The sequence below is a fragment of the Colius striatus genome, chromosome 6 (genome assembly GCF_028858725.1).
Source record: "Colius striatus isolate bColStr4 chromosome 6, bColStr4.1.hap1, whole genome shotgun sequence".
Taxonomy (NCBI): Eukaryota; Metazoa; Chordata; class Aves; order Coliiformes; family Coliidae; genus Colius; species Colius striatus.
Window position 1 is genome coordinate 5,842,597 of NC_084764.1, and position 20,333 is coordinate 5,862,929.

At 40.1% G+C, this 20,333-nt stretch overlaps 1 protein-coding gene across 2 annotated transcripts in view; it reads left to right on the forward strand.

Annotated features, from left to right (window-relative positions):
* The window catches only part of CSTPP1 (centriolar satellite-associated tubulin polyglutamylase complex regulator 1), an 84,895-nt gene that overhangs the window by 20,194 nt on the left and 44,368 nt on the right, over positions 1-20,333 (forward strand). For both annotated transcript variants that reach the window (XR_009818884.1, XM_061997732.1), the window contains exon 3: positions 6,517-6,647. Coding sequence is in view for 1 of the 2 variants with exons in the window: in XM_061997732.1 (XP_061853716.1) it covers positions 6,517-6,647 (131 nt within the window). In the remaining variant the exon portion in view is untranslated. The remainder of the gene's footprint in view (positions 1-6,516; positions 6,648-20,333) is intronic.

Consider the following 20,333-nt stretch of genomic DNA (forward strand, 5'->3'; position numbering starts at 1 on the left):
TCAACACAGTAAGGTCATTCTAGGTTTTGATTTGAAGACTTCAAGGTGTTAAATTACTGATCTAGCATAGGAAAAATTAAGGGAGGGGGCTCTAAAGGAGATAAAGGGATTTTGGGTAATAGAGAGCAAACACAGCAACTCCTTTAATCCTTTCCTTCTCCAGAATCTATAAACTGGTCTCAGAGGGTTTGATTTGCTGCAAAGCACCATAAGAAAGCTCGTTTGCTGCTTACTCTGAGCTGTGTCACAGGTGCTGTGGCTCATTTCCTTTCAAACAGTACTTGGGATAATCTCTGTACCACCTGTATTAAATTCCTGAGCCTATACCAAGAAGCTTGAGAACAAATGATTGAAATTTGTGTTGCTCCTTTCCTTCTTTCCACACTCTTTAGCTGAAATAAACTTGAGTGGGTGAGACAGAAAGGATCTCAAGAAGTCCAGTTTCTGTGTTTGCAGTGTTAGATCACCCAGTGTCACCAAAATGTTAGCAGTGTTAATGATTTCCTATCTGCCAGGTTTTGTTAAAAAAAGGATATTTCCTGAAAGCTAGTCATCAGGAGTAACTTTCAGCATCTGTTTTGTCTTAACACTGCTAACACATTTCAGAGGAAGTGCCTAAATAGCACTCCTAATTTCATTAGAAGATGGTGATTTCCTTGAGTCTGACTTCATTATCCCAGATCTTAATATCTGTGGAATTCTAAAAAGCACTTGATACAACAGCTTTGAATTGAGGAATGCTAATGCTCCTACACTATCTTCCAAGAGGAATAGCTAAAGAAACAGTCCAATGGTTGGTCTGAGTATTGTATGAACTGTACTGCACTTAAACCAATGGGTGAATAATGGAATGATCTTAAACTGTACTCATGCAGCAGCAAATTATTCATCACAGCAGTGAAACTGGAATTTTTTCCCCCAGTGGTGCCTACAGTTTTAAGTGTTCCCTCTCAGGGCTGGTTCCAGGCAAGGTAAACCTCACTTTGCTATTTCAGAGCATAGCCTTGGGGTAAGTGTGATTGGTCACTTGGGAATGCTTTGTGTGTGGATGAGTTATTTAACAACAGAAATTGCCTGTTTTTTAAAGCCTTTTGAATGTCAGTATTTTCTATTGCTAGAGCGGGTTCTTTGTTACCCATTGTACCATAGTCTCTAATCTTAATACTCCTGATTATCCCTCTTACTGTGAGTTGGTTCACACCATGAAGCAGTCTTGGAGCTCGTGACCTGAGTTCCTTTGAGACGGAACTAAACTGGGAGATGTGCTCCAACTGCAAATGAGCATTCAGGCCATGGGACCAGACTAGAGCTAGTCCAGAGTGTGTTTCGAGAGAAAACGAGCCCTGAGATACTCACAATGTTGACATCAGGTCCTCTGCACAGTTTCTCTTTACAAATGTTTCAGTCAGTCTAGATATAGCTTCCAATGGCAACTTTGTATTTGAGTTTACCTTGTTTTCACTTAAGATACTCAATTCTGTTTTAATGACTTAGACATCTGTATAACTGGTAAGAAAGTTGTGTGTGTGTGTGTGTAAATTGTTTGTGCTGGAGAAGGTATATAAGCCTTCAAAGTGATTTTCTTCCTTCATCATGCTTTCAATAGAAAATGCAAGCAGTAATGCTGTAAGTTAAGAAATAACAGTCCTTCTTCCTTGATTTGCATTTAGTAGAGGCGGGGTCTTGTGATCTCATTCAGCTCTTTGCATGGTAAGCAGAGGTGGCACCTGCTAGGGGTACGGCAGGGTCCTGGCAAGCTCCTTCTAGGGGACTTGATTGGGGCTCCCTCTGTATTGTGCGTATTTGGCTTTGCCCAAGTTCAGCAGGCAGAGGCTAACTACTGTAGTGGGTTTCAATTGGGATGTTACCATAGCATCCTGGGACTTCTACAATCTATTTAGAAGTCCAAAGGTTTGAAAAGAGTGCTTGAAAGTTTCTGAACTCTGGCATGTTGCCGAAATGTAATTACACAAAAGACAAAGCCTTAACTGAAAGCAGCTCTGTTCAGAGAAGCAGCACCTGAGTGCTAGAGTTCCCAGCATTGCCATTTCTGAGAGCTATGGGGCTGTTTTATTACAGTCTCCTCCCAAAACTTTTTTTCATCCTCTCACGTGCACGTGCCGTCCCACAAGCATAGACCTGGTGTGCTGCAAGACTCAGCTTTCTCAGCAGCAGTGTTGGAAGGCACTCTGTTCTGTGGTTTGGCTGCTCTGGGGCACATAAAGCAGTAAAAAAGTAAGCATCTTCAAGCCCCTACTGCAAAAATTTCTTTAGATCTTCCCATCTAGTGAAAACCTCTCTTTATTTTCTCTCATCTTTCTCCAGAATATTCTCACAAGAGAATGGAAAAAGCTGTTTTGTGAACAGAGTATCTAGTTGCATAACAATGCCAGTATTTGCAGTGAAGTAATGGTAACTAATGAACATTCAGTTCCATTTCTAGTCTTGGTTTCATCAAGACAAATAAAATCACGTCATTAGGAACTTTTGTTAATGTTCTAATGTGCCTACTCTATTTGCTGGTGATGTGGAGGGCCATGGCAACCATTGTAGAGTTGCTGAAAGGTTTCTTCTTGAAGGAATCTCTTGCAGATAGCTACACTAAATGCCTAAAAGGGGGAAAGGCGAGGTTAACCAGAGAGGTGAAAAATTATTTTCCCTGCTTCTGGGTTCACAAACACATTTCTAAATGATAGAGTCCAAACTAATACCTTGTTGAGATACCCTAGATTGTTTCTAAGTCTCCTACAAATATGCTGTGAAGCTCTGGCTACTTAACTTTGCTAAGGGTATGAGTTGCTCAGTGAGAAAGGGGCAGATAGAAGGAAGACAGAGCAATCCTAAGGGGAGAATTTCAGCAGCAGCTGTTTGTGGCTTTGTCGTTGATACCTTGCTTACTTAAGCCATTCCTCTGAATCTGCAGCTTGTTTCATTTTTGTGTTCAAAAGAAATGGGAGAAGACATCTATTCAAACGTATGTAAAAGCATAGGTAAGGTGCTGGCCATACTCCTTACATGCTGTTGGAATACCTGCAACAGCTTTGAGTTGTCATCATTTCTTTTTCTTCTAGCACAGTTCACCTCCAAACTGTTACTACTTGCCATGTTAATGGTAACTTCAGCTGTAGCTAATTGTTAAGGAAAAGGTGGCCAAATTATTTTTGTACTGTCCATCTACCCACGATAAAGGAATTTGAAAAGATATCATTTGTTCAGAGTGTATACTGTTCCTGTCTCTTGTAGTGATCTCGACCCAGAGAACAGACCTGATGGTTTGTCATGGGGCTGCTTGCTGGATAGTTCCATCATGGGCTGGATCTGTTGAACTGAACTTTTACAATATCTGAAAAGGATTTTATAGAGTCTCTGAAGTGCAGTATTTTAACTGGGTTAAAATTCACACAATCACAGAATGCTAGGGGTTGGAAGGGAGCTCTAGAGCTCATCCAGCCCAAGCCCCTGCTAAAGCAGGTTCTCCTCCAGCAGGTCACACAGGAACGTGTCCAGGTGGGTTTGGAAACCTCCAGAGCAGGAGCCTCCACACCCTCCCTGGGCAGCCTGGGCCAGGGCTCCCTCACCTCAACACCAAACAAGTTTCTACATGTGTTTAAGTGGAACTTGTTGTGTCACAGCTCGTGTCCATCACCCCTTGTCTTGTTGCTGGACACTACAGAAAAAAGTGTCACCCCATCCTCCTGACACCCACCCTTTAGGTACTTACAAGTGTTGATGAGGTCCCCCCTCAGTTTTTTCTTCTTCATGCTAAAGAGCCCTAGGGCTTGCAGCCTTGACTCATATTCTATGCTTGGAAGAAACTGACTCCTACTCCTCTAACTCTGACTTATGCACTTGCAAACTTGAGGTTTTGGGGGAAAATCCTTCCATTGTATAGTTAAAGAAAATATTATTGCAAGAAATGAGGAATGAAAGAAATACAGTACCTCTTTTACTCAACTAGCTAGCGGCACTTGGCTGTCTGTGCATCCAGGTGTGCTGATGTTCCAACATATCTACTCTCTCTTTTAACTGAGTAAGCAACAACAAATGGTATCATACTCTTCTGCCTGCTAGGTTTAGAGACATAGAATCACAGAATCATGGGATGGTGTGAGTTGGAAGGGACCTTTAGGGCTCATCCAGCCCAAGCCCCTGCTAAAGCAGGTTCCCCTCCATCAGGTCACACATGAACATGTCCAGGCGGGTTTGGAAACCTCCAGGGAAGGAGACTCCACATCTTCCCTGGGCAGCCTGGGCCAGGGTTTCCTCACTCTTACAGTCAAAAAGTTTCTCCTTGTGTTTAAGTGAAACTTTTTGTGTTCCAGCTTTTATCCATTACCCCTTGTCAGGTGAGACAACAGAAAAAAAGTGCTACCTCATCTTCTTGACTTACCTTTTAAATACTTGTGAGTGTTAATGAGATTCCCCCCCTTCTTCTCTAGGCTAAAATTTCATCCCATACTGAAAATGCAAGTGACTTGAGTTTTACTTATTGGAACTAAAAGAGTGATATTGTAGGGCTGTCTTTTTTGAATTAACAGTAAGTTGGCCTCGTGTGTAGAACTTGGCGTTACAGTTGTGCCAGGATTTACTTTGAGACATTGCATGTGCAATAGTTGTTCTGAGCAACGTTACATGGTGCATTTAATTGTATTGTTGTGCCTTCATCTTCTTTTGCTTCCTAAACATCTCCCTTATGTGTATCATCTTTCTGAAAGCTGCCTTCTCCTATTACACCAGGTTTCTTTTTCATTTGTACCCCTCTTTTCTCCATCAGCCTGTCAGTCATCAGCAAAACAATGCAAATTGGAAATGAAAAAAGTCTTACAGGATGTGTTTTGGGATGAGAAGATCCAGAATCCCATTTCCAGCTTTGTCACAGGCATCTTTTGGGACTTTATGCAAGTTACTTTCCCTTTCTGTGAACTCATAGGCAGTGAGCTACAGCACTTTGTAATGAATACTCTTTTCTTACTATGATAGTCATGGGAGTCCTTTCCTGTAATTTTGGCATGTTTTGATCAGGCACATGATTTATTTATTTAATCTCTTAAGGAAGCACAGTGGTTGTGCTTCCCTCTGGTTTGTACAGCACTGGTGCATGAGTAGCATTATGTATTTGTCCATGATGTTTACAGAAAGAGCATTCCTAATTCTAGAAGTTGAGTTACGAGTGTTTCTTCATCATGAAGTGATTGTACTTACTTTGTTTGAATTGTTTTTCCTTCTGCTTAGGAAGTCTAGAAGCAATGTTCTGCACCCAGCTTTCAACACATGACAAAAAAATTCATTTACTTGCATGTCTTTGAGAACCAAGACATTAAAAACTCAGAAATTGTGATTTGGTTCAGTAAAACTGAATTAGCCTCTGTACAATCCCCCCAGTTGTTACACAGCTTTTTAATTTTGCTGAACTCAGTCGGGTATAAATCTCTTTCAAATGCGAGACTCTTTTCTATACTATGAAGGATAAAGTGATTTAAACTGTTTATATTTAAAGAGATGATTTGAAATTGCAAACTGAGAGGGTTCACACTGACCGCTGGATTTTGTCTGTTGTGGAGATGCTACCTATGGAGAGGTTCTGCTGTGATGAAAGTGAGCTTGTATCTTTTCATTAATCCTCTCCTATGTGGGAGAGTTAAGCTGCTGTCCCAAGTGAATGTTTTTAATGATCTCTCCAGAGTGTTTGGAAGCTTTGTCCCACTTGCATGATGCAGAGTGAAAGTCACAAAATCCATCTTTGAGGCAACCCTGTCATTATACCTTTTGGTATATAATATCTGTATTTGCATTTCTATTGTTCTTGCTTGTTGAGCTTTAGCATGCCCAAAGGAGAGCTTCTTGCACTTCAGAGAAACCCTTTTAAGTTGAATGTTTACTATAACAGGTTAGACTTAAGTACTTACAACTCAAATACAAGAAATTTATACTAAAATACAAGAATATGAGTATCAAATTGACCATCCATGTATAACCAGCTACTCTTTTCCAAATGTGAAAAATGTTGTTTATTGAAGTGCCAATGTGATTTTTCATGACAACTGAGGTGGATTTTATACAACTAAGTATTTAGCATATATTAATACAGTCAAGTTTCAGCAACCTAGAGATGAAATCTTGAGGCTTTTGTTACAGGGTACTTTTGAGGCTTCACAGGAAACTGTGATGAGAGGTATTAAAAGAAAGGGCATCTTCTGTTTTAGATAAACAGCAGTTACTGTTGGCCAACCATTTTCCAATGGATAGGTTTCAAATAAGTGGCTCTTGGACACCTCATGCTGGGATTCTTTAGAATGAGTTTTGCTTTCACAGACCTCTAATTCCTATAATTAAGTTCCAATGTGTGGGTTTTGCAAATAGTCTTCTCTCTAGAGAGCAGATGGGTATAAGCTTTGGAGATTTGGTTTCACAAAATGTAACTGCCAGTGATTTTCTTGATACCATTCCAGCTGGCTCCAGAACATTCACGTTGGTTCAGCTTTCTAACGTTCTCTTGTTTTGACTTTATCTCCACAGTTTTAACAGCGTGCGTCAAGGAACACACATCCTGTTTCGGGAGTTCAGCTTTGTTCAAGCTACTCCTCATAACAGAGCATCTTTTCTTCGGACCTTCTGGAGGTGTTTCCGAACAGTGGGGAAAAATGGAGGCAAGTATTGCAGCATGTGCTGTTGTCCTGTTACCTTGACATTAAAGCCTGGAGCTGGGCCATTAATGAGGTACAATTACTGACACTTCACACTGTGTTCTAATATTCTGACACTGTTTCATGGTTTAGGCCCATTTAGGAATAAAGGATCAGGATCAGCCATAAGTACCAATGCCCTCTGGAGCTCTCTAAGCTCATTTTGCTGCTTCTGGTCCCAGGCAAAACAGACAAGACTACTCACCCTAGGAAGTAGACAGAAATTAATTTAATCAACAACCAACCAGAAACATAAAACCCCAAAACCATAACAAGCAGAAAACAACAAAGAGTGGCACAATGATGAAGAGCACAACCAGCCCTTTCAGAACACCTTCTCCTCACCCCTCCCCTCAGGACTGAGAGCGCTGATCCCGGTGTCTTTACCTCCTCCCTCCCTGAACGGCTCAGGGGGGCAGGGAATGGGGGTTTCAGCCTGTCCTTTCCCGATGGTTCCTGCTGTTTGTCTCTCCTCAGGGCAGGTGGCTCCTCTCCAGCCCTCCCTGCCCCAGCACAGGGTCCCTCACAGGCCGGGCAGCCCTGCACGGGCCGCTCCGTGTGCGTTCATCCCCAGGGCTGCAGCTCCTCTCCCCTCCTGTGTGTGTCTCTGGGGCCCGCAGGCTCCAGCACGGCCTGCGCCATGGCTGCCTCCTCACACAGGCTCTGCCCATCAGGCCACACTCAGCCAGGGCTGCTGGTGACTCTCAGCCCTGCCATTGCCCTCCATGGGTTGCAGAGGCATAGCTGAGTTGTCACCATGGGCTGCAGAGGGGTCTCTGGCCCAGCGCTTCTCCTTCCTACTTCTCTGACTGAGGCCTGCATGGCTGCCGCCATCTTGTACCACTCCTCCACATCTTCTTCCCATCCAGCTTTCCCTTCTTAAATAGTGATGGCAGAGGTGCCAGATTGGCCCAGCCAGGCTGGAGGTGGGTCCACCTCAGAGCTGAGGGGAAAAAAGTTTTGAGAACTGTTTACGGGGGCAGCACTACAGCTCCCTCACCGTGTTACCAAGCAGAAGTGTCTCCATGCACACCCACGACACATTTTTAATAGGACACCATCCCAGTTGCCTGTGGAATAGATACAACATGCTCCCAGCACAAAGTAGTGTAGGAGCACTTTGTTAGCAGTGCTACTTCTAGTACAGCATGTGAAGCAGCAGTAGGTCAGAGAGAGGGAGGACATTGGTGGACCCATGCAAGGGAATGGATAGGGAAAAAAAAGCGTGCTGGGAGTTGGTGTTTGGGAGTAGGGTAGCAGACCCAGAGATGGTTAGAATATAGGGTGTGGAGCATGAGGGAAGTAGATGCTGGATTGTGAGGCAGTTGGGGTACTGGGAGCTTTTGACTAGGAGCCCTGAGTGCTGTTGGACTGTAGGATGAGGAATGCTGACACTCAAACTGCCTGAGCTAGTGGCACATCTTCAGGATGCTATTGCAGGAGACTGATGGCTGTGGAAGGAGAACCAGTGACAACTGTGACCTTTTCCCCAACTCTGCCCACAAAGAAAAAGCTCCAATGCCAAAATAACTATTCAGCACTGTACTATCTTGTCTAGCTATTCTTATACTGCATTCATTATATTAGGTACTACAGAACTGGCTGGGGTTCAAAATAAACACGTGTAACTACATGCAACTAAACTTATGTGTTGTTCTAGTGTTTAATTTAGTATTTTAAGCAAATACACTGAATGTTACTGCACAAATACAAATTTTGGTGTGTTGTTTTTTACTGTAAGCCTCTCTTTGTTTCAAGCTATTCAGCCTCATTTGTTGTTGCAGGGCAGATTAAAACCATTTCTTAAATACAGACAAACCCTCACCTTTTGGCTAAGTATTGCAATGCTCTGCTCATGGTGAACAGAATTTGCAAGACTGAATAACAACTTGACTTTCTTTGACATATGCCATTTAGATCCTTGGAAATTAGACAACCATAGTTAAACATGCCAAAATCTGTAATTAGCTACTGAAGTGACTGACTGTGCTGACTGTAACACTTTCTTCCCAGTGACAGGTACTTTGTTACATTCTAAATCACTTACATAAGTTCAGGGATAATAGTTTTAAGATTTCAGGTAAATGGTATGGTACTAATCTAGCCAGTGGGTAGTAAGGATGTGTCTGATTGTCCACTCCCAGAACATGTTTCTGTAGCAAAGTTTGAGGCCTAGCATGCAGCCTGGGCCAACTCTCCACAAGAAGGAAGGTAAGTTGGAGTCCTGTGTAAGAAATTCTTGATATGGTTATCTATACTATGCAACAGAACGTGAGACAACCAACCCGCTGGTTCTGAAATTAGAAGCAATATAGCTCAGATTAGCCTTGCTATTTGGCTTTTGAGACTTGAACTAGTATCTTTCTGCATTTGATGCCCTGTGTCAGGTGTAGGGAGAGTTATTCACTGAATGTTCATTTTATTTCAATAGAATTTCTGTGTTCAGAAAAGGGTGAAAATGTACCCTTTGCCTTCTACAGCAAGATTCTGCTCTGTCACAGTGTTCTCTCCTGGGTTTGCTTCTGGGCCAAGATTGCTCCTTGTGTTAGTATTGGCATTGATTTATGTCTGTGAAGAGCTATGAAGTCTTCTGTTGTCACAAGTATTACATTCACTAACTTCCATGTCTCCCAGGGTGTCCTTGGTTTTATTTATTCCTTTGCCATGAAAGTGTTTACTGCCATTTTCCCCTCTGATTTACTTCCAAATTTCATTTCAGATTTGAATTTCTGTTCTAGGAGTCAATGGTGGCTTTTTCTTAGTTTTGTCCATCTATGGAAGGTATCCATGTTAAACTGCATGAATGCTAGCTCTGGGAGGATATAGGTTAACATAATACATGAGACCTTGCATCAAAGCTTGCACCTGGCTGGAGGGAAGCAACGGAGAATAATATTAACGATGTAAGATGATGCCATTTCCAAGCTTATACAAACAACAAAAAAACCCCACCTTTCTACTTCTGAGCATTTAACTGTGATTTTAGAAAAGCAGACTATCTCACAAATGAGTAAACTGATTGTTTCATCTGACTGCTAGTTGCTCCTTCATGATGCAGGAACATTTACTGCTGTGTATGTGCAGAACTATGTATGTGCTAATTGAAATGCACTATCATTACCGATTCTCTTGGGGAATTACTATAGATGTTACTTTTTGACTTAATTCCTTATCCTTTTGAATTACCAGCAAGTAGTTCTTCATGGAGAGATACAGCAGCTTTTCTCTTACATTTTTCTATGTTTAGCCCTGCTACTTCATGGTTTCTGGTTACATTGCCTTTCATAAGCCCTTTTTTTGGAGGCTGGATTTAGTTTTCCTTTTGTTTCCAAATAGCAAGGAAAAATTGCTGGCATCACTAAATGTGATAGTAACATAACATACTGCCAAAAATAAATAAAAAGTTTGTTGTTGTGTTGGTATTTTTAGAAGAAGAGAATTTCTGTTTGATGATATGATGAATCTGTTTTTTACAGGATTTCTCACTGCTTTTAGGAGCTTAGCAAGGTGCACAGTTCTGTTTTTCAAGTATGCATAAGCATATCTGGGGTTCCACTCTTTGTGGGGAAAAAATAGGTTTATTTTAGAATGTGATCCAGTGTCAAGAAACTGGGATGGACTTCTTCCTTTCCTTAAATGCTTACCAATGATACACAACATCCGTAGAGGTGGTTAGAGGACAGCTAGCTTTTATGTTGAGAAGCAAAGAGTGTAATGCTCAGTTAGCAACAGATTTCTCCCAGAGGGAGGCAAAATGACCAGAAGTCTTGTTTTCCCTCTGCTTATGCTTAAATTGACCTCTTGGAATCTAGCTGACCTGCTCTTTTGAATTGTCTGTTCCTCAGGACTCTTTAATTAAAACTGTGCTTTCTCAGTTTAAACAGCCCCTGCAGAGTTCTGCTGTGAAGCTTCATAAGGTCAACATATGCCTCTCCCAACCCCCATGGCTTTCATGTCTTGTTGGTTCTCTGTTTTCAATTAAAAAGATTTTTCCTTAAATGCTTTCCAGCCAATTAGAGAAATTTTGCACTGAGAAACTTGTTCCAGGCCTGGTGTATTGAGAAGTGAACAGAAAGCTCAGTCAGGACCATTGGCACTTTTTTTTTTCTAGAGCCTCAGCTTTCTTTGGTGCTTTTCAACAGCTTTTCTTTCCCTTCTTTCTTTCCCTTCTTTCTTTCCCTTCTTTCTTTCCCTTCTTTCTTTCCCTTCTTTCTTTCCCTTCTTTCTTTCCCTTCTTTCTTTGTCTTCTTTCTTTGTCTTCTTTCTTTGTCTTCATTTATCTTCTTTCCCTTCATTTATCTTCTTTCCCTTCATTTATCTTGTCTTCATTCTCTTTCACTTTCACGGCCTCTTTTGCTTTCTTTGTCTTTTGCTATCTCTGTTTCTCTTTAACTTTTTTAGTGTTCACTTTCCCTTTCTGTTTCGTGTTCACTTTCTGTTTCTCGTTTCACTTTCCAACTTTCTCTTTGTTTCAGTTACACTTTCACTTTCTGTTTCTTTCTCTTTTTTCCCCTCTTTCTCTCTCTTTCTCTCTCTTTCTCTCTCTTTCTCTCTCTTTCTCTCTCTTTCTCTCTCTTTCTCTCTCTTTCTCTCTCTTTCTCTCTCTCTTTCTCTCTCTTTCTCTCTCTTTCTCTCTCTCTTTCTCTCTCTTTCTCTCTCTTTCTCTCTCTTTCTCTCTTATTCGTTTGTTATTAAAACCAAATAGTATCTTTATACTCTGTTATTGTAGAAAAATTTTGTATGAATCAGTAAGGTCTCATGCTATGTCCTAAAGATAATTAAGCTATGGATTTTAATAATGTTTTCTAGAAGCTCATTCTGCAGCGAAATAGCCTTGACTGAAATGATTGATCTCCAGCCTTTATTAATTTTGCAGTTCCTTTTGCCCTGCAATTATAGCTGTTGCTATTTATGATTGAGCTGCCTGGAAGCACTGATGACTCTGGAGTAAGTGGACAAAGGATTTCTGAAGCTGAGGGGAAGTAAGTGTAGGATACATTTTAGAGATGGTGGGGTATATATGCAAGCCTTCTAAGTTAAAGCATCTGCATTACGAAGACCTAAAATGCATTGCAGTAATCATTTGTAGTATTATCACATGGGTCAGTGATGGAGTCTCCAGCTAGCCACTCCCTGAATTCAGTTCTTACCATCCTGTCAATGCAGTTTGTGAAATTAAATGCAATACATTGGAAATCCTCCTTATATAATCTGGTTTTGGGGTGGTTCTTTCCCCCTGTAGTATTACATTTCCTTTTCAGCGGTATCTCTGAGCATGCACCATCATCTCATCTTAATTTCCAGATGTTTTTACCACTTCATATTCTAGATATATGTCTCTAAATGTGTTGGAAAACCAAGGTGCTTTTCTGTTTGTTTTCTAACATTTTCTGGCTCTTTTGTATCTTTTGACAGTTCTTCACTAGTTGTGTCATTGACAAATTAATATAATATGTTATTTATTTTTTGGTCCCAATTGAGTGGAACGTTTCAGTGAGCTTATGTGCAGTGATCATTGTTGCATTCTGCTAAGCATTTATACAAAATTCAACTGGTAATTATTATTACCATTTGCTCTGTGGTCTTTTGGCAAGTTTCCCATGCCTATGACAGCATTCTATTCAAACCAACTGAAAAGGATTTTTTCAATTAAGACTAATTTTAGGTTCCAATTTGAACCTGAAGAGTTAGTATTCCAACTGGTGAGGAAGTTCCATGGAACAAAATTAGTTCTAGGTTGTGTGATCTGGGCTGGGTTTCTGAATGCTCCATGTTTCTTACATTAAATGAACTTGGCCTATCTCTTCTCTCACTTGAGAGAAGCCAAGTTTTCAGATATGTCAAAAAGGGAGAGAGGTAGAGAAATGAGAGGAAAATCTTGTTTTCTCTTGATTCCTTGTACTGTGACTTTCTGCAAAGAGGTAATAAGAAAATAAGAGCCTCTGTGAAGCCCACATCTGCTTTCAACCCATTGTTGGCTCTTAACCTGCCCTGAGATCTGGAAATGCCAGATCTGAGGAAAGAATTAACTTCATCCCTTCTTGGTGAACACTAAAGCATACTTCTCCTTATGCTGTTGGCTTCAAGTGTGTGGCAGTGCTGTGTAATGCAATGTTTACATAGACAATCTAAGCTCAGAGCTGGTAGTTCCGTATCGTACAGTTTGGCACTATCTCAAGATACTAGCTTGGGACCTGGAAGTTGCAGAGCTGTATTTCTTTGACAGCAGCCTGAGACTAGTTGATATATCTCAGCAGGTCAGCTGACATATGGGGAGTGTTGATATGGTGCATTTGGGTAGCTCATTGCTGCGGAATACACTCTGGCATATCTGTACTCAGCTACTGTGAGCAGTGTAGATGCAATCTGAGGAAGAGCTCTATGAAGAGAAAATGTGTTCTAGTTCAGTGTGAACACAAGAGTAAGGATCTTCCTTTACACATATGCAATTAATTCTTCCAAGTAGCTTAGATGCTAGGAGATGTCATTACAACTGAAGACTGATCTACCTTTTTTAATATCTATCTTTTTTCTGTCTGGCTGCACAGAAAATCTCTGAACTAGCTGCTTCTTATAGCTTTTTTTCTGTGGAGGTTTTGTTACTCATAGTTGCCATCACCACAAATTCACTTCCTAGCTTCCCTAAGTTAACCCTGACTCTAGAGTCTGTTTCTCCTGTTGGGTCAAGCAGGCTTGACCTATATCTAAAACATTTTTGTCTGGTTATTATTGTGACTTTGGATAACTACCCTTTTCATTTCCCATTCTTCCACTCCATCTATTAGTTATACTCAGAACTACTTTAAATTTTGTTATTCCGGTAAATTAAGATTCGGAGTGCCATTAATTTTTTTTTGAGGATCTGATTTTCACTTTTAGTGTTAATGGTCAAGAAGGCCAATGGCATCCTGGGATGCATCAAGAAGAATGTGTTCAGAAGGCCCAGGGAGGTTCTGCTTCTCCTCTGCTCTGCCCCGGTGAGGCCTCATCTGGAGTCCCGTGTCCAGTTCTGGGCTCCCCAGCTCAAGAGGGACAGGGAATTTTTAGAGAGAATCCAATGCAGGGCCACCAAGATAATTAGGGGACTGGAGCATCTCTCTGATGAGGAAAGACTGCAGGATCTGGGTCTATTCAGCCTGGAGGAGACTAAGGGTGGACCTCATCAACACTTACAAGTACCTAAAGGTTGGGTGTCAGGAGGATGGATTGCTTTTTTCTGTAGTGTCCAGCAACAGGACTCAGAGTAATGGACATAAGCTGGAACACAAAAAGTTCCACTAAAATATAAGGAAAAACTAAGGGTGAGGGAGGCCTGGCCCAGGCTGCCCAGGGAGGATGTGGAGGCTCCTTCTCTGGAGGTTTTCAAAACCCGCCTGGACACATTCTTTTGTGACCTGATCTAGGTGGACTTGCTTTACCAGGGGCTTGGACTGGATGATCTTCAGAGGTCCCTTCCAACCCCCAGCATTCTATGATTCTATGTTAATTGGAATGAGATGAGCTGAATTTCTGTTTCTGTAACTAAGTTGCAGAATATTTCAAGCAAACTTTTTCTCATTAGGCAAAATAGTTGATGCTTACAAACTCATAATCTCCCAGGAAGTCCCTACTCAGCACTTTGTTTTAAGGCCTTGATGCCATTCGTTATATCCATGTTTGATTAAAGGTGTGATGTTGAAGTAATTTAGCTAAACAATGCAGCTATGCTTAGGTGTAGATGTTCTTATATCACTTGAAAGTCTCCTTACCTCAATAAACGTCTGTAAGTCTGGTTTACATCAGTATGATCATGAATAAAGGTGTTGTATGTGATTAAAAGGATTGTTGGTTTATGCTCTGTTACGCACCTTTCAAGAATCCTAGATGACTATCAGTAGAAGTGATCTGCATGCATGATTAGTACTTTGATATGCTACTACTGCTTTGTGAAATGGGATAAGTTAGTGCCATGGAAAACCTGTGATCTGCAAATGAGTCATGAAATGTAGTCAGTAATAGTTATAAATTAGGCTCGATCCATTTTGAATTTGTCGCAGAGACGCGATTCTGATAATGTACAGTCTGATGCTTTCCTTCATAAGCTGATCTGAGAGTGATTTGCATTCCATATTATTACAAAGCATGAATCCCATCACCTCCCTGGGATCTCTTGCATTTGGAGGAGATACTTGAATGTCAATGAGCCCAAGACATTGGAGTCTGCTGTCATGAAATGAAGGGCTGTGGTCCTGCTCTTTGCAAGGTAGATGATTTCCTGGAAGCTTCATGAAATGTTTTTTAAGGTATAAAGACAAGGACCTAACAAATGCTTCAGGCACAGGAAAAGCTTCCACAGAAGTTCACACTTTCCTAGACTTCAACGTCAGTTAGCCAAAACCTACAAATCTCTGGGATGAAAGCTTTCCTAGTTCTAGAGCTCACAGAGATACTTGTCAAATCTTGTCTTCTCTGAGATTTTCCTGTGTTATGGTCTGGTCCCAGAAGCAGTCAAAATTTACAACTAATTTGATAAACTGGTATAGATTTCCCAGTAGAGCTTGGTGTTGCTTAAAGAAGATGCAAGAGCATCAAGAAGGCTGGAGAGTACACAGAGGATGTAATAAACCTAAAGGAAACCACACATTTGGAAAGAAATGTGTGGAGTTTTTTCTAGTGGAAAGTGTAAATATGTTAGGTTTCAAAATGTTATTAGTGTTCATTTTCATCAAGGGAGGACAGATGTCAGGAAAGGCAATGTTTTCCTGAATGGAATTTCAACCCTTCCCCTTTTGTTCCTTTGTGCTGTAGGACAAGCTTTCATTCTGAACTGTGTTCACCCCGTCCTCTAGCTCTTTACCTGCTCATTTTTAAATTCTTTGATAGCATTATGCTGTCCTCCTGAGTTATTCTGTTTGTTTTGATTGCCTGTTTCTCAAACATTTGTTTCCTTCTAGCCATGGTATCTGTTTATCTATTACTACTTTTCTTCCTTCCTTTTCTGCTGGAGTGAAGTTATTGATTTCCCTTATATTAATCTCAGAATAATTTATACATTCTCTGGAAAGAAGCCAAGCTGTCGGTGCTTTTGGTGTGAAACTGTCTCTGCATCACTGTCTTATGTCAGAAACAAAACCTTCTCTTTATTTCTTCTTTGTCATCCCAGCTGTCTGTGTTGCTTATAGGCATTTCTTCAATTCTGCCATCAGTGGCAGAGGGATTGCAGTGCTGTGCAAAATTACAATGCAAAGCAAATACCAGTCAAGATGATTAGGTTATTGAACAGTTAATATTGAAGCTTCTTCCTGAAAGAATTTTAGTTTTCCTGTCTACTCCCATTGGAAACGTCTTTTATCAAACCCTTGAAATGACTGAACTAATGTAATTGGCTTTAAGGTGCTGAAAAGTGTTTCATAGCTTTCTTCTCTGGTGGACAGAACCTCAAATGTGATGTCTTAATTTCAGAATGATGATTAATGATGACACTTTACCTACTGACTGTGGATCTTCAGGTATTTTACAGATGTTAAGGAATGAACTTCCCCAAAATCTTGACAATACTATTTTCACTGTACAGTTCCATAAAGTGAGACAGGGAAATGAAGTGACTGGGTAAAGTTCATGTAGTCAGAGGTAAAATCAAGATACCTGGCCTTTTGATATATCATGAAATCAATTTTATATACTACATTTGTATTTCTCTTACAGATACAGGCTTTTACAACGAGATGAGTAGGAAAACACTCACATGTTAGTGTAAACAAATATCATTTAGGTAAATTGTTTGAGAATGTGTTGTTTTTTTCTTCTTAAAAGCTTTGAGAGAAATCATTGCCTTGCTCAGGCTACTGATCACTGTGCTTGACCTACATGGGATTTTGGAGGATATCTTTTTAGTTGTTTTCAAGTTTGATGTTATAACCTTCTTTGCTACTTACTTTTGTAGTCTTTAGAGAAAGGTAGAAGTCAGATTACTTAACATAAGTCATCAAGTTCATCACCTGTATTGTAGAAGCACATGCTCAGTGTCACTTTCACAGCAATCCTTCCCTTTTTGGGAGGGGAAGGTGATTTCAAATGTGTGCATTAGTAATGTATACTCTCTCTGAGAGTACCCTGGCTCATAGGCATTCTGGTATTTAGCTGGTAACTGTATCACTTAGCCAGTTTCCATGTATAGAGGTTGCTACCCTCTAAAGTAAAATTGGCAAGAGATTTTCCCTTTTGAAGGAGCTCAAAATAGAAACTACTTTATATGCTGGAGTATTTTCTTTATTCATCTTCCCTCATTGTAAATTCAGAATATTTTCCCTTTTATATAGAGGTTGCAGTCTTTTGTTGTTTTTCCATAACTTCAAAGTAATAAGTACTAGAGTCTTGTTCAAGCATGTTGTTCTTCAAGGGTCCACCTTATAAATAGCATACTGTTCCTTCCCCTTAGGTCCAGTCTGCTGGCTGAGTTGCACATAATGTCTGCTGAAAGATTTCCTAACCACATCTGCTCTGTGAAGTGCCGTTGCCTGAGTTCTTTTATTTAAGTAGTGAAACACAGAAGCCTAGAACTTGATCTGGCTATGTTATGCCTTGCTCTTTATCTGGAAATACAGGCTTAAAAGCTGAACTTTGGATCTCAAGCCCAGCAAAGTGGGATTTGGGCATTTGCTCCAAAGAGGCCGCTGCATGGGGAAGTTGACTGTGTACCCTGGTGTTGCTAAACCCAAAGCTAATGAATACCTGGGGGAGCTTGTCTCTTGTAGCAGCTTGTGTCCATCATGTCTTGTCCTATGAGTATACAAGCTTGAAGCCCAAACCAGAAATGTCATTTTTATAGGTTTCTTTGATAGTCAACAGAGCCTGCCAGATCCAGAGGGAAGTTTCAAACAGTTCAAAAGGTTCCTGGCCGTGAATCACTATCTAGTAACCTTCCTCTCTCTTGATTGCATTAGGAATTTAGTTAGAGCGGCCTTTTCATTCCGGACCTGAGTTTGGTGCCTGAAGTTAGAGAGCATAAAATTATCCTTCCACTCTGCATTTCAAACATGTACTGTTTTCCAGATGAATATGTTAAACCCTTAGCAAAATGTGTCTTTCTAATGGTGATGTGTTATTTCATTTTAGTTTGGCGCTCACTATTCTGTAATGCTCATGAATAAATCTTTCAGGAAAGCTTTTGATTCTATGATGCTTTTCTTCTTTTATAAATCTTCCACAGCTTCTGTATCTAAAATATCCCTTAAGCAAAGGAAAGTGAATACTAGATTAAATCTTATTAGACTAGAGGATTTAAGAAACAAATCAATAGTCAATGAAATAAAATTTCTAATCTCTTGAAGTATTTCCTTTGAATCGTAGCTGAGATGTCCTGCAGAACTAATATTAAAGGGGAGAAAAAAACCTAGTGAAATATTATTTATCAGTTTCTCAGAAAGTAAACTGTTGCAACTTTAGCACTGTGTGGTAGGTTGACCCTGGCTGGATGCCAGGTGCCCACAAAAGCTGCTCTATCACTCCCATCCTCAGGTGGACAGTAGAGAGAAAATATAAGAAAATACTCACAGGTCAAGATAAGGACAGAGAGGTCACTCAGCAATTACCATCACGGGCAAAACAGATTTGAGTGGGGCAAATACATTTAATTTAGATTAGTTCTTGTGTACTCAAAATACTATTTCTGGTAGTAGACATGATTTAGGTATATGTAAAGTGAATTTGTAGACTAATAGCTGATACTGAATAAATAGGCTTTTGGCATTTTTTTTGCTGATGCCAAGTGGAAGATGTAGGCATTTTCCTCCCTTCTCTGATCTCCTTGTTGTACTTTGTCTGGTGGAGCAAATGTGGGACAAGCAAAGAAATTCAAACTGGCACCTCCTGAATCTTAATCCTGTTAATCCGTGTCTTGGGCAAATCACTTAATCACAGTGTACCTTCAGTTTTCTATTTATAACCTGGAGTTCCACCTATTGGTTTAAATTAAGTAGTCTTTGGACATACAAGTTTTGGCTGCAAAGGTAAAACTGAGGCTCCTTAGTTATCTGTATAGATTAAATTTGATGGAATCAAGGCCTTAATGAATGCTTACTGTTTTGTTAGTGGCAAGCAGTTAATTTTAGACAGATGCATGTAAAGTTCCTTGCAGCTTAAAAGAACTATTAAAATAATTTATCTCTTCTTTAAATGCACACACAAAAAAGAGTAAAACAGTATCTGAAATTGTAGAACTTTGATATCATTCTTCCTTCTCTTCTTCCCCACCCCTGCCTCCCCCATTCCCCATTTCAGACACAGACTTTTTTCCTATGGGAATTTTTCTGCCTTTTAAGAGTTCTTTGGATGGTATTAAAATCATTTCTGGAGGAAGGAAGAAAAGACTTTATGATTGTCAAAACTGAATTTCGAGAGCCATATCTATTCATATGAAAACTAACCAAACCTGAAGAGAGGAAATATCAAAGTGGCAGCTCTGTTTGTTGTGGTTTGGATGCAGAAGATTATCACACACAATGAACTCTTCCAGACCTAGCATAATTTCAGCAGAGGGTGAGGTAGATCATTGATTTTAGCCAGACAGTTTGTTGCCTTCCCATGACACTTTTCTTGTTCTCTTTATATTTGAGCATTTGCTGAATGTTTAGTTAAAAAATGGTGTTGGTCAAATATATCTGATATTTTTATTATTCTATTTCTGATTGGTACAAGTCAAACATAATAATGTAAAAACTCAGATTATGAAAGTGATGTTGTACCAGCAAATCTTTTTAATTGCCTCTTCTCTTTTGAGCCTTTTCTATGTAATGTGGATCTAGCTAGAGAAGAATTTTTACTTTTTACTCACTTATGAGTGCTCTGCAGGGCACAGACCTCAGTATTAAATGGCTTGTAGGGAATGGCTGTAAGGTATTTTGAGAAGAGGCTTAAGTAAGTGTTAGGTTAATCTAATTTTAAGCAGCCTCAAAACACTAGATATTTGCCTGCTTCTAAATGAACTCTTCTTAGAATATTATTTATTTGACTTGTAAGGCCATTTGTGGGCAACATAGCAAAAGGTATTTACATAACTCCTAAAGTTACACAACAATGATCAATTTGAAACCAGAGTGTGGTAGTAATTGACTGCAGAGGAGCTTGAATCATCAGGGAACTAACTGGCAGCAAACGTATTCCTCACAACCTAGTCTGTGTGGAACATCACTGTATGAGTTACAGCCAGAAGTTAAACTAAAGTCTTCTTTTCAGACAGTAGCTTTTTGAGGAAATAGGAGCGGAAATAAAACCATCCAGGATTAAATAGTTTGAATCTCTGCAGAACAGATGGTATGAAGAAAATAGCAGGAAAGGGTTTTTTTCAAAACACTGGGTTTTTAAGTTATTGAAGTATCCAGGAGTGACTTTTTCTAGTCTTCAGGAACCTGCTTCAGATAACTTGAACTTGAAATGATTTCAGGGTAAGTGCAGATATGACAGTTGTTATTATCATTGAGCCCTAAAGAAGTTTAGCATTCTAGTTGCCCTCTGTAATGTTTTTGAGGTGGACCTGCTTTAGCAGGAGAGATAGACTAGATGATCTTTAGAGGTCCCTTCCAACCCCTACCATTGTGTGACTCTGTGAAACAAAATCAAATAACAAACAACAAATCAAATAACCAACAACACTGAGAAATAACTGTAAGTGAA